The sequence below is a fragment of the Ricinus communis genome, chromosome 1 (assembly GCF_019578655.1).
Source record: "Ricinus communis isolate WT05 ecotype wild-type chromosome 1, ASM1957865v1, whole genome shotgun sequence".
Taxonomy (NCBI): Eukaryota; Viridiplantae; Streptophyta; class Magnoliopsida; order Malpighiales; family Euphorbiaceae; genus Ricinus; species Ricinus communis.
This window is the reverse complement of record NC_063256.1, coordinates 20317716-20329415: the sequence shown is the minus strand read 5'-3', so window position 1 is coordinate 20329415 and position 11700 is coordinate 20317716. Positions and strand designations below refer to the sequence as shown.

At 35.0% G+C, this 11700-nt stretch overlaps 2 protein-coding genes and 1 long non-coding RNA gene across 3 annotated transcripts; 1 reads left to right on the top strand and 2 right to left on the bottom strand.

The window, feature by feature from the left end:
* LOC8262252 (pathogenesis-related thaumatin-like protein 3.5) lies at positions 1-2007 on the bottom strand. Its single transcript, XM_002519574.4, has 3 exons — positions 953-2007; positions 593-863; positions 1-487 (listed from the first exon to the last, which is right to left on the bottom strand). Exons 1-3 carry the CDS (start codon positions 1497-1499, stop codon positions 343-345), a joined length of 963 nt encoding a protein of 320 aa, XP_002519620.1. The 5' UTR covers positions 1500-2007; the 3' UTR covers positions 1-342.
* A 137-nt stretch (positions 2008-2144) lies between these two features.
* On the bottom strand, positions 2145-5069 carry LOC8262254. Its single transcript, XM_015719448.3, has 3 exons — positions 4930-5069; positions 2809-4391; positions 2145-2692 (listed from the first exon to the last, which is right to left on the bottom strand). Exon 2 carries the CDS (start codon positions 4348-4350, stop codon positions 3913-3915), a length of 438 nt encoding a protein of 145 aa, XP_015574934.1. The 5' UTR covers positions 4351-4391; positions 4930-5069; the 3' UTR covers positions 2145-2692; positions 2809-3912.
* Positions 5070-9634: 4565 nt separating this feature from the next.
* LOC125370095 lies at positions 9635-11214 on the top strand. Its single transcript, XR_007215852.1, has 3 exons — positions 9635-10257; positions 10351-10805; positions 11012-11214. It is a non-coding gene; the product is annotated as an uncharacterized LOC125370095 (long non-coding RNA).
* The last annotated feature ends 486 nt before the right edge of the window (positions 11215-11700 follow it).

Sequence of the window (11700 nt, the reverse complement as noted above, 5' to 3'; positions counted from 1 at the left end):
TTAAAGTTTCAAATTTCAAAGTCCATGGCCATTGCATATTTTCTTTTGTTTCTGGATACAGCATATTTGTATGTAAATAGAAAAATCTGTTCAATTTGGAAAAAAACTCAAATTGCCGCCGACAGTAATATGTTTATATAGACCACCGTGCCAATCCAATCAGCAACATTTTTCAAGTGGAATACATTAGCAACTAAACTTTGACGTAAGCTTAGTGTTCTCGGTATTCATTCTCAGCCATGTGCACTGCAAGGTTTGTCAGCTTTTAACCTGTTAGATCCATTCCAGTGAGGATCTGATATGCAGAATGCTTGGTGCTAACAACTTTGTTGAGGTACCAATTTATATCTGCAGGGTTAGATTGAGGATGAGGAGAAGAATCCACATTGGAAATGGTAGGAGGATGTTTGAGGAAGAAGCCATCTTTACAGCCTCCTGATTGCTGGACTTATGAACTACTTCAGCAGGGTACTTACCATCAGAAATCCTGTATCAAAAAAGGAAAAAACAGACACATTCATAAATGTATAAATTTTCTCCCATTAAGAAATGATGTAAAGCTCAATCTTGATGCAGGAAAATGAAAGCATACCCCTTAGCATTAGGGCAGAAAAGGATGGCATAATCATGGGCCTTGCATGTGAAAGTACTGGTACCATCATCAAAGGCATAGCTATAAGCTCTCGGGCAAGCTCGCTTGAAAATGGATGAATAAAAGGAAGGGCGGCAAGTGGTTGGGTTGGCAAACTCTCCGCTGCAGCAGTACTGTTGAAGTCCAAATGCTTCGCAAGCACTCTTACATGCAACTACTCCCCCTCCTTCCCCACCATCTCCACCAACCACTTGGAGCTCCTTTGGGCAACCTGCTTCATTCTAATAATTATACAACTATAATGGAGAATATTATTTTTGCTTAGCTATTGATAAAATGCTAAAGATCTCAGTTTCTCACCCATGTTGATATCTGAAGCGCAGCCTGTTGCATTACAACCACCTTGGACTCCACGAGGTGCAGCAACTAGAGGCAAATTATAGCCATCTACAATGCTTACATCATAGAAATCCTTGTCATTGCCTGAGCCAAGGGTTATCTCGAAGAGGGATGCAGGTGGAGTGGCTCCAATGCCATTGCATTCCAGCTTTCCATCACAGTCCCCAGTTTGGCAAGAGCCAACGCCAGACACGTCGAACTTGCAACCAGTTCTTGCCCATATCCGGCCTGACCATCCTGGAACAGCTGGAATCTGTATGCTCTGGCCAGGGTCCAACTGGAATCCAGTTGTTGCGAGTTGTGGGGAACCTGAACCCGCTAGGGTACCAGGCCATATGGTCTGGGGACAGTTGTTGGTTATGGTGAATGTGCATGAGTAAGAGCAGGAGACGAAAAACGAAAGGAAAATTAGATGGAGGCCTGGAATCATGCAGGATATTTTCTTTGACATTGTAGCAACTCTTAAGTTTGTGAAGACTCGGATGGGGTGGATAGATGGGGATGGCATTTTCTTTGCAAGGGCTAGTCCGTAGATATTGTAGGCTGGAGAATCTACAATAGGCAGAATGTTGTGCCATGGGACATCCTAAACTGAATGGTTACGTTGCTTTGCTGAACCTCTCAGCCGCAAATTCACCAAAGAAATTCCTTTCTTTTAAAGGCAAATATATTGCTAGGAAAAAAGAATATAATTTTCTCCTCAAATCCCAATATCAGCCTAAGGAAATTAAACTAATCACGTCATATGAAAAGCTTGATCGGAGGCTTTCTCTACCAAAAGGAAGATAAATAAATAATAGCTATAAATGTTCAGCATCTGAAAAGGTTGTTCCCTTGGAAAACAAGAAAAGAATCATTCTGATGGATTTAATTATCTATAACATAACAATCCTATGTGGTAATGGAGCTGGAAATTTAGATCAACTGCCAGAGACTTCTCTAACCCCCTTAATCATATGATCAAGAAACCTAATGAAGTATAAAGGGTTGTGCGGGTAGCCAGGTGGCAGCATGGGGGTGCAATTTAGTAGTCTAATTCACTGCACTTCTTCATGGCTGCAACCCGCAGCCCATATACTAGTACCCTAGGTGATGTATTGCCCCCACATGACAAAATAAAATAAAAATCTTACGTTTAAGAAGATAAGCAACATCCAACTCAAATGAGCCAATTCCAGTAAAAAATCGTATTTGAACATGAAAGTCAGCTGTTACAAGTGCTAATGGCTAACATAACAAACTATGTTCTTTACAAGTGAGTGCTCATTTACAAATTATGTCGTTTAAAATTTAGGTGCTCCAAATAGCCTTCCATTGGAACTCCATAGTATCATCAATGTGGATCTAAAACATAAATTGAATGGAAAGGAGAGCACGAACATAAAACATAAGATCAGCTCCAGGAAAATATGTGGTATATTCGAGCCTTTACCAATCAATAGTAGATCTCAGACCAGCAATTTAATATAAGCCCATGAGCCTCTACCAATTTGGTGGCTTACAAAACCAGCTTTGCAAAGAATACTGGTGCATTGGAGCATATTGTCCCTGTGGACTTTTATTCTCAAATAGATTCCTGAAACCTGTGTAAAGTCAGCACTTCCCAAAATAGCTTGTCTGCTTTTAAGGTTCTAGACATAAAAGAGAACTTCGTTGAGATTGCCATAGTACAACCTAAAGATCTCTTAAATTAACATTTATCTGTCATAGCAAAAGTGAAAGGAGAATTAACATACATTCAAGAAAAATATTTACTTTACAGGTAATCCAGGTAAAACAGGCACAGGGGCTCTGTTGGTTGTTATGACCACCCTTACCTCCTGCCAAAGATCATTTAGAAAACCAGGAATTGGACCTTTAAACACCTCTGACGTGATACAGTGATGAATAGCACGTACTGCACCATTCTCAATCCATCAACAGCAAGCTGCAACATTCTCCACTGCAAGAAAAAAGAATAACCAACATGAGAAGGATAGACAAACTCCATTTCAGATACATTAAAACATAAATATTAGTTCATCATTGCACAAAGCATATCTAAACCCTCTTTAATCACATACACTTCAACCCTGCAAAAATAAAACTCATTTCAGGAGAGTAGACACAGAAAAAAAGAAGAAGAGCAAACAACAACCAAATAAAAGCAATGAATAGCCACATTGTTAATCTTCAACCTGCAACAAACTGGACATCACAAAGCAAAGAAAGAAGCTCAGTTTCTACCAGATAACAATGGAAAAGGTCCCCCCCAATTTGAACAACTTCAAAATCCTGTGCCAAATAGTCATCAATGCCATAACCAGCCATCGAATTAAAAGAATGTTGAAAAAGCACAGAGAATTAATGTATAAAGGCAAACACATGAATGCAGAGTGATAAAGTTAAATACATTAGTAAGCAAGGAACAGAATGCCAGTAAGTACACCAAAAATATACCGACAGGACCATTTACTGATAAACAAAATCTGCATTATAGAAGCATGTCTAGCAAACCACAGTGAACTAGAAAAAGAAAACATCTAAAGGAAAGAAGTAGCAGGCCCAAAATATAAATACTATAACTGCACAGCATTCATGTCTTACAGAAGACCTGAAAACACCCTGTTGTAATTAAAGTTCAGAATTGAGTAATATGCTAGAATCAAACTAAGTTGAGTTCAAGTTACAAAAGCAAATGGAGCCTGTTCAATGTTCCTACCAAAGTCATGCTATGCTAAAGTAAGAGCTACATAACATTATGATAAGAAATATATTGTTCCTACAGACAGGAGGACTCATCAGGTCCACCATTAGAGTGTCCACATTAAGTTCACTTGTCCATTTTTTTCCATGAAAAGAAGACAAAAGAAGAGGAAAAATTGCAAAGGAACATTAAGAGTAAAAGGAAGATGGTCATTTCAGTTAAATAATAGATATATCTAGCTCATATCCATGCCATCCCCAACTTGGCTGCAGATTGGACTGACAGCAGAAAAAGATCTCTCAAAAGGAGAAGGATGAAACTGTGCATCTCGCCTGCGCTTAAATGAACAGTTTTCTGTGGGAGAATTGTCAGCATCGATCTTCCTTCGGACTCCTCTCACAGCCTGCTCCTCAGCTGGAGAAAGGGGAAAAATCTGACCGCTAGCTCGGCAAAGGGAACTATGGTTATCATACAAAATTCTCTGGTTACAGTTCTTGTCGCAGATGTGAGTGAGTCCAGTTAGTTTGCAGCGATACATGTTTCCACAAACATGTTCGTTTTGACATTTCCAATCGCATTTGTGGACAGAAACTGGCCCATCACGGCCGAGAATAACGGACAGAAAAATAACATTGGCATGACCTGACACCATGGATTTTCCATAAATCTCCATTGCTCGATTGCTTGCAGTTAATTTTGGTAACTCTTAAGGTTCTGCAAAGCCCAACAGAAACATGGTGGTCAAGCTTCACACAAAGACTCATGCCTTTTCCTTTCCGTTTTACCTCCTTTCAATTTTTTATTTAATTATTTTCTTTCTTCACATATAATTTCCTCAGTTACACTACCCTTCATTCCATCTCTTACAAGGAAAAAATTATAATCCACCATTAATTTTTATTAATTCTTTTATTGTTCTTAGATTACAAGAAATGATAAAATTAGATTACAACAAAATTGAAACATGGATGAATGAAGATAAAGATCACACGGGTATTAATAACTATCATTAACAAACAAGATTTGACCTCAAAAAATGAGGCAAGCAATAAAATTATACGTAATATAATATTTTAACGAATAGATCTGAGCTCAAATTGGAGAATAAAAAAATTTAAAAAAAAAAAAGAAAAAAGAAAAAGCAAGCGTTGATATAAGACAAAATCAGAACTGAAATTTAATCTCTAACTTTCACGTAAATAAAGCACAAAAATAAAAAATAAATCAAACAAAGAAGAGAGATTATACTCACTTGATCACCAAACAAAGCTAAAACAGTTAGCAAAATGCACAGCTAAGAAGCAATCCAGTTGGTGGTTGACCTGCAACAAGAACAACAACAACAGCAAAAAAATACCCACTCTTAACTTTGAAAACAAACACACCTACTTTCTCTCTCTCTCTATAGAAAAATCAACGAAAAAAGAAGGCAGAAAGGGAGAGAGGAGAAGGTCTGGTATTTATAGAGAAGAGAGAGAAGATATTGGATAGTGGAGTGGGGTTGTTGACGTTGCACGTACTGTTGATATATAAACAAACAATCAAACCGACAATGCTATTGGATAACCCGATCAAACATTTAATTAATAGATTTCTCAAAAAAACAAAATATTTAATTAATAGAGGGACTTAATTTATACTTTGATTTCTAGTTTTACGAGTCTAAGTTCAATTTTTGCTTTATTTTTTAAAGAAGTTCAATTTTTTACTTTTAGATGTTTAAACTTTTGCTAGTATTAAATTATAATATATTAATAAAAGAAAAATAATAATATTTATTTATCAACTAATTCCAATTAGAATAATAAATTAGTGGAAACAATATATAAATTTAGAATATGTTATGTATTATAAATAAATCACATAAAATTAGTATTATATTTACATGTCAAAAGTATGTGTAAAAATAAATAATATTTGTAGAAAATAAAATACAAAAAGTACTTTTATTCAGTAAATATCTAATAAATAAATAAAATATGTGATTGTCTAATTACTAGAACGTCCCCAAAAGTACTCTTGGGTGAGGAAAATCGGAAATTTCGCCTTATTTGGAGAACTTGTAGATGAAAGTTCGCCTTTCTTTTGTGTTTGTGCTAAAAATGTGGATAATATGTGGAAAACAAGTAAAATCTCTTCTTTTGACTTGTCACGTGCCCAACGGCTCTCTGTGTCTCTTTCCACGTGGCTCTCTGATTTTCATTTTGTTAAGAAAAAAAAAACAGAGAGAAACTATTCAAACGGAGCTAAGGTCTGTATGACTTTTTTGCGCTTATGAACAGATAACACGTTTTCTCAATTCCATCATCGTCGGTGGACTAGAGGTCAACCAAAAATAGGCCTTTATTATCGTTTCCTATTTGGGCCTGTCCCGGCCCATTTAACTTCCTCCATATATTTTCTATATTAAATTAAATTTTTAATAGCACCATAACTTGGTTGATTACCCAGTTATTAGTCGGACGGGTGTTCTTTTTTTTTTTCTTTTTCTCTCTTCATTATTACTATTTTGTTTTGATAAGTTCTGTAATTAACCCTTGGCCTTCTTCTCTTCTTGTTGCTGCTGTTCTTGGTTACTTCTCCTAGTCTTTGAGTTCGGTTTTTGATTTTGGAGGTGGGATTTTGCTTAATTTTGAAAAAAAATTCTGATTCTTTTTTATTCTTGTTCTACATTAATGGGTTTTGTGAAAGAGATTCTGCTTAGCACTGTATTAATTCGGTCTTAGTTTGTATTAGTATTAACTATAAATTAATTGTTTTAGGGGTCTGTAGCCAGCAACTTTAATTTACTGCGGTTCTTGTTTTGCTGTTATGAAGCTGCTTCGAATTCTTGAGATTAATGTACTTTTTATATCTTTATTTTATGTTTGATATGATTCATGATGCTAACATATTTTCATTTCCTTCAATTTTCATCTAGAGTCTTGTCTGGTTTAATATATGATTTGACACTTTGATATGTTCTTTTACTATATTGGTAAACATCTTACTAGGTTTCTAATTGTTTATTTATTTTTATCATATGCCTTTGTTGCTTCTTTTGAACTATAATTATTTCCAGTTTTTCGAACATAATAAGGTAAAAGGGCCAAATTTTATTTATTTATTCATTGCTCAAACTGATGTATTAATTCTCCAACCTGTTAATCGGTTTAGTTCTTTTGGACATCTTTGTTGTTCAAATAAAATTTTTTATCCTCTGACATTTGTGTTTCTAAGGATGAAGACTAAGAATCTGTCGTCTAAACTGCAGCGTATTAGGTGGGTTAACCTGTTGAAATCTGCTTTTGATTTTTGGCATGTCATAAACACGTTGACCTGATATGATCCGAGTATATTTATGCCGAATTCAAACCCATTTAGCTATTTGTTATATCGTACCGTTTAGTTTACTGGGTCGGGCCAAAGTTGTCTGCCCCCAACTTTGTTTAATTCAACTTACTTGTAGTTTAAATTGCATAAACAGAAATGTATTCCTAATTTCTCTGGTGGATCTTTTTACATACAGAATGGCTACACCATGCTTCCTATGCTGAGATTTAATAGTTAGTGTTGGATAAAGAGATGCTTATTTTTTTGGGCTTTTTCTTTAATTAGGGGATTTAGAAAAAAAAATTCTCAATTTAAGATAAAAATTAAGAAAATTTTGTTCCTATGGTAGTTTGAAAAGTAATTTTTAATTTAGGGTGAAATTTTGAACACTTGGACATTATATGCTAGTTGGAGTAGTGGATTGCCTGTGTTCGCCAGTCCAACTAGAGGATAATGCAATCTACTATTTTTAAAAAACAAGCATATCCACCAATTCAAGTGGCAGATGGAGTAAGTTATAAGAAGAGACTTCACCGGTTAAACATTAACTTCTATTTAAAAAAAAATTAAAAGTTAAATAAAGTGTTTAGCTAGTGTTGCATGCATGCACACTAGTTGGAACACTATTCTTCTTTATCACTAACATTTAACATACACACACTGCATAGCTACATACATATAACACTCCACACTGCACAGCTACACCACACCTGCATCTATATATACTTGCACACATTAAAAAAAAAAAAGTTTGTCCGCTTGTAGGACTAGTTCTATAGGTGGACACGACTAGATTCCTTCTTTTTTTTATATTGACCACTATTCTAAATTGGTATTATTTTTTTTCAAAACAACCTTAAATTGATAATTTCATATATTTCCACCCTAAAGTGAGAAATTTCCTTTTCAAGGATACTAAATTAAGAAAAACCCTTGTTTTACTAATTTATTTATTGCTCAAACTGATGTATTAATTCTCCATCCTGTTATCGCGGACGGTCCCATCATAATCACTCAATTTAATGTCTCAAAAGCAATTAAAGATAGTATTCTGGTAAATAATGGGGAGTGTTTTTTGGCTTCATCACTTGCTTCATTCCAAGGATTTTTTAGTGCTCTTTGTAGTGTTTTAGTTGTTTTCTGTGTTTCATCATCATTCAGTACGCTATATACTCATGTTGCAGTGACGTATGTGAATCCCATCACAAAGCTATGCATCACTAGAGCCTCACGAGAGGAGTATCAAAAGGTCTAATCTGCAGTTACCATGGTCAGAAGTATTGGAAATGGCCCTGTGTTGTTCATCTTACTAGACTTAAGTGGTAACTCAAGACAAACTATGGTAATAGATATTGAAAAAAGGGGGAAAAGAAGAGAGAGCAGTTAATTAAAAACTTAAACACTCAGCTGGTATTTGTTATTCATTTCGAAAAGTTAAAAAGTAGATAAATTTGAGGTGAAACTTTTTAACACGCTTATATCCAGGAGACTCCTCATTAAGAGCATAAATTGATAGCCTTTATTTTTGACAGGGTTATTTATAGGAAGACTTATTCGTTTGATTCTGCATTTTGTGCAATGTGAGCAAGCAGCATGAGATGACAAGATATGCTTTATGCATGTGAATAATGAGATTTGCTTCATAATGCACAAAGAATTTAAAATTTTTTTGAATATATAAATGTGTTCTTTTCATCATGAAAAGTTTGTTTTAGTGCATTAAATATTGTAGTTCTACTCATACTAATAATTACTATGGTAGTAGTATTTGTGTATTCTATTTTCTGTCTTTATCTTTGAATCATGAAGAGCAACAAAAACTTTCATTTTCTTTTTTAGTAACTTTCATCTTTAGTTGAAACTGTGTAAGTTAACAACCAGCTGAGCCCAATGCCTGAATGGAGAACTCCTACAACTAAGAGAGTTGCAAATTTGCTTCTTTATGAGCTAGACTTCTCTATCATTGATTTTTAAATTCCTATTTGAATCTGAACTGGGTTCTTTTGTACATCTGACCGTCCCCTAAGTTTGTTGATGTTGGGAGACTCGTTAAGTGAGATTCTTACAGTCAAGGCTGTGCTTGTAATTAAGTAGATGTTAAAAGTGGATATTTTGAATTGCTTAGTATGCATGCAGCATGCCCGTTTACCTTTCTTTCTTTCTTTTTAAGGAAAAAAAATTGTAGTGCTTGAACCTCAACTTGAAAATACTGGTTAATTTGCAACATTTCCTTAGGCTTTGTTATATTTTATTAGTTTCTGTTAGGGTCTTGTATCCATTTGTAATAATCACAGTGATTAAGTACAAATTGATCAAATTTTTAAAGTTTTGAGACACCTGCTAATGAAAATCTTAAATTTGTATATTATGTCATGATTATTAATAAAAGTTTAGAACGCAAACATATATTCAGACACCGAGAAGCTTGATCTATCAAAGCCATAGTTAAAGCAGTAACATGACTGCTGCTGAAATCTCTCTATTTGAAGTGTTCAATATTATTACAAGTCTTCAGGAGCATTTCTTGCACCTGTAGTCGTTAGTTGGTCCTAGTTTGTAGCACAAAATCAGCCATGTATATTTGGCATTTATTCCTTATTTTTCTGGTAAGTGATTTGTATTCTTTGCTAAATATACTAAATGAAGTTTATGTGCAAGCCAATCAAGCTGTATTGTCAAATTCTGTTTCTGCATTTTCTATTTTGGTATCAAAGCCTCTTTCTAGGCAATATTTTCTTAACCAAAAAAAAAAAATCAACCATGACTACTCCTAGGATTCCAAGCTCAAGTGAGCCAAATATTTTATCCAGCCTGCAAAACAGAAGCTTACCCACTCAATACAACGCAATCAAACTTGATCGCACAAATTATCTCATATGGGAAACAATGATCATGCCAATCATCAGAGGCCACAAACTAGATGGCTATGCCCTTGGCACCAAGTTATACGCTCCAGAATTTATGCCAAGAATAACACCAGGGAGTACAGTTAAAATACCAAATCCAGAGTATGAAGAGTGGCTTTCAAATGATCAATTGCTCTTAGGATGGCTGTACAGCACCATGAGTTTAGATATAGCTTCTCAACTAATGCCAAGATCAACATCAAAGGAGTTATAGGATGCAACAAAAGAATTATCAGGTGCGCATACAAGGGCAGGAATTGTCTACTACAAAGCTGAATTACAGAAAACAAGGAAAGGAGGAATGAAGATGGAGGAATACTTAACAACCATGGAAGCCATTGCTGACAACCTTGCTTTAGCAGGTAATCCAATATCTTTATCTGAAATGATTATTCAAATTTTGAGTGGTCTTGATACAGAATACACTCTAATTGTTATTCTTCTTACTGACAAAGAGTCAGTATCTTGGATTGAGCTGCAAACGAACCTGTTAACATATGAAAGTCAACTAGAACAGCTTAATACCTATCAAAGAGAGGATATTAACTTGAATCATGCCATTGCTCACTTTGCGGCTAGCAACACCAACAACAGGTCATTTAATTCCAATAATGGCAGAGGACAAAATTGATCGAATTACAAAGGCACAAAGGCAGATTTCATGGAAGAGGAGGCAGAAGCAATGGAAATAAAATCTTGTGCCAGCTTTGTGATAAAGGAGGGCACACTGCCTCCATCTGCTGGAACAGGTTTCATCGTAATTTCTTGGGAAACTCATCAAATCAGCAATCAAATGCCCTGATGGCTACTTCTGAAACAGTTGAAGATCCATCGTAGTATGCAGATACTGGAGCAAGCCACCATATGACCAACAACCCACAAAATTTGCAGCACAAGCAGCATTATAATGGTAAGAACTCTCTTGTTGTTGGTGATGGAAGCAAACTTGGCATTAGTCATATAGGTAACACTAAATTGACTATAAAATGGAATGATTTGTCTCTTAATAATGTGTTGTGTGTTCCTAAAATTACTAAAAATCTGCTAAGTGTATCTCAGTTGGTGACTGATAACAAAGTGAACACCATATTTGACTCTTCTAGTTATTTTGTGAAGGACAAGCTGACAGGGCAGGTGATGCTTAAAGGGAAGCTTGAAGATGGTTTATACAAGATTGAAGCTGCTCCTTCCTCAATTAAGTCTACTCGTCCAAAAATAAATTTTATAGTCATTTCTTTTTCATCCAATTTATCAAAGTCAGAGTCTTATTTGAATTCATTAAGTCCTTCAAATGAGGATGAGTGGCATAGGAAGTTAGGTCACCCATCCAAAAGAGTTTTATTTCAAGTTCTAAAAGAATGTAGTCCTGATTCTACCATTAATAATGTCAACTTTTGTGATGCTTGTCAGTTTGGAAAATCACATGCCTTACCTTTTAAAAATTCTCATTCTTAAGCAAAAAATATTCTTGATTTAATTCATACTGACCTTTGGGGACCAGCACTATTACTTTCAACATCTGGGTATCGGTTTTACATACATTTTATTGATGATTTCAGTCGTTTTACTTGGATTTATCCTCTTAAAATTAAAAGTGATGTTGTACAAGCTTTAATCATTTTAAAAAACTTGTTGAAAATCAGTTTGGAACCAAGATAAAACAACTTTACTATGATTGTGGAACCGAGTACTTACCTTTCACATAAATAGTTCAAAAATTAGGAATTATTTTCAAACACACATGTCCATATACTTCGGTTCAAAATGGTAGAGCAGAAAGAAAACACAGGCATATTGTTGAAATG

Coding starts and splice junctions, on each gene's coding strand:
- LOC8262252 (XM_002519574.4), bottom strand. CDS start 1,499: ATGCCATCCCCATCTATCCACCCCATCCGAGTCTTCACAAACTTAAGA. Junction 864..952: donor CGCTTCAGATATCAACATGG/GTGAGAAACTGA, acceptor AGAATGAAGCAG/GTTGCCCAAAGGAGCTCCAA. Junction 488..592: donor TTCTGCCCTAATGCTAAGGG/GTATGCTTTCAT, acceptor TTTTTGATACAG/GATTTCTGATGGTAAGTACC.
- LOC8262254 (XM_015719448.3), bottom strand. CDS start 4,350: ATGGAGATTTATGGAAAATCCATGGTGTCAGGTCATGCCAATGTTATT.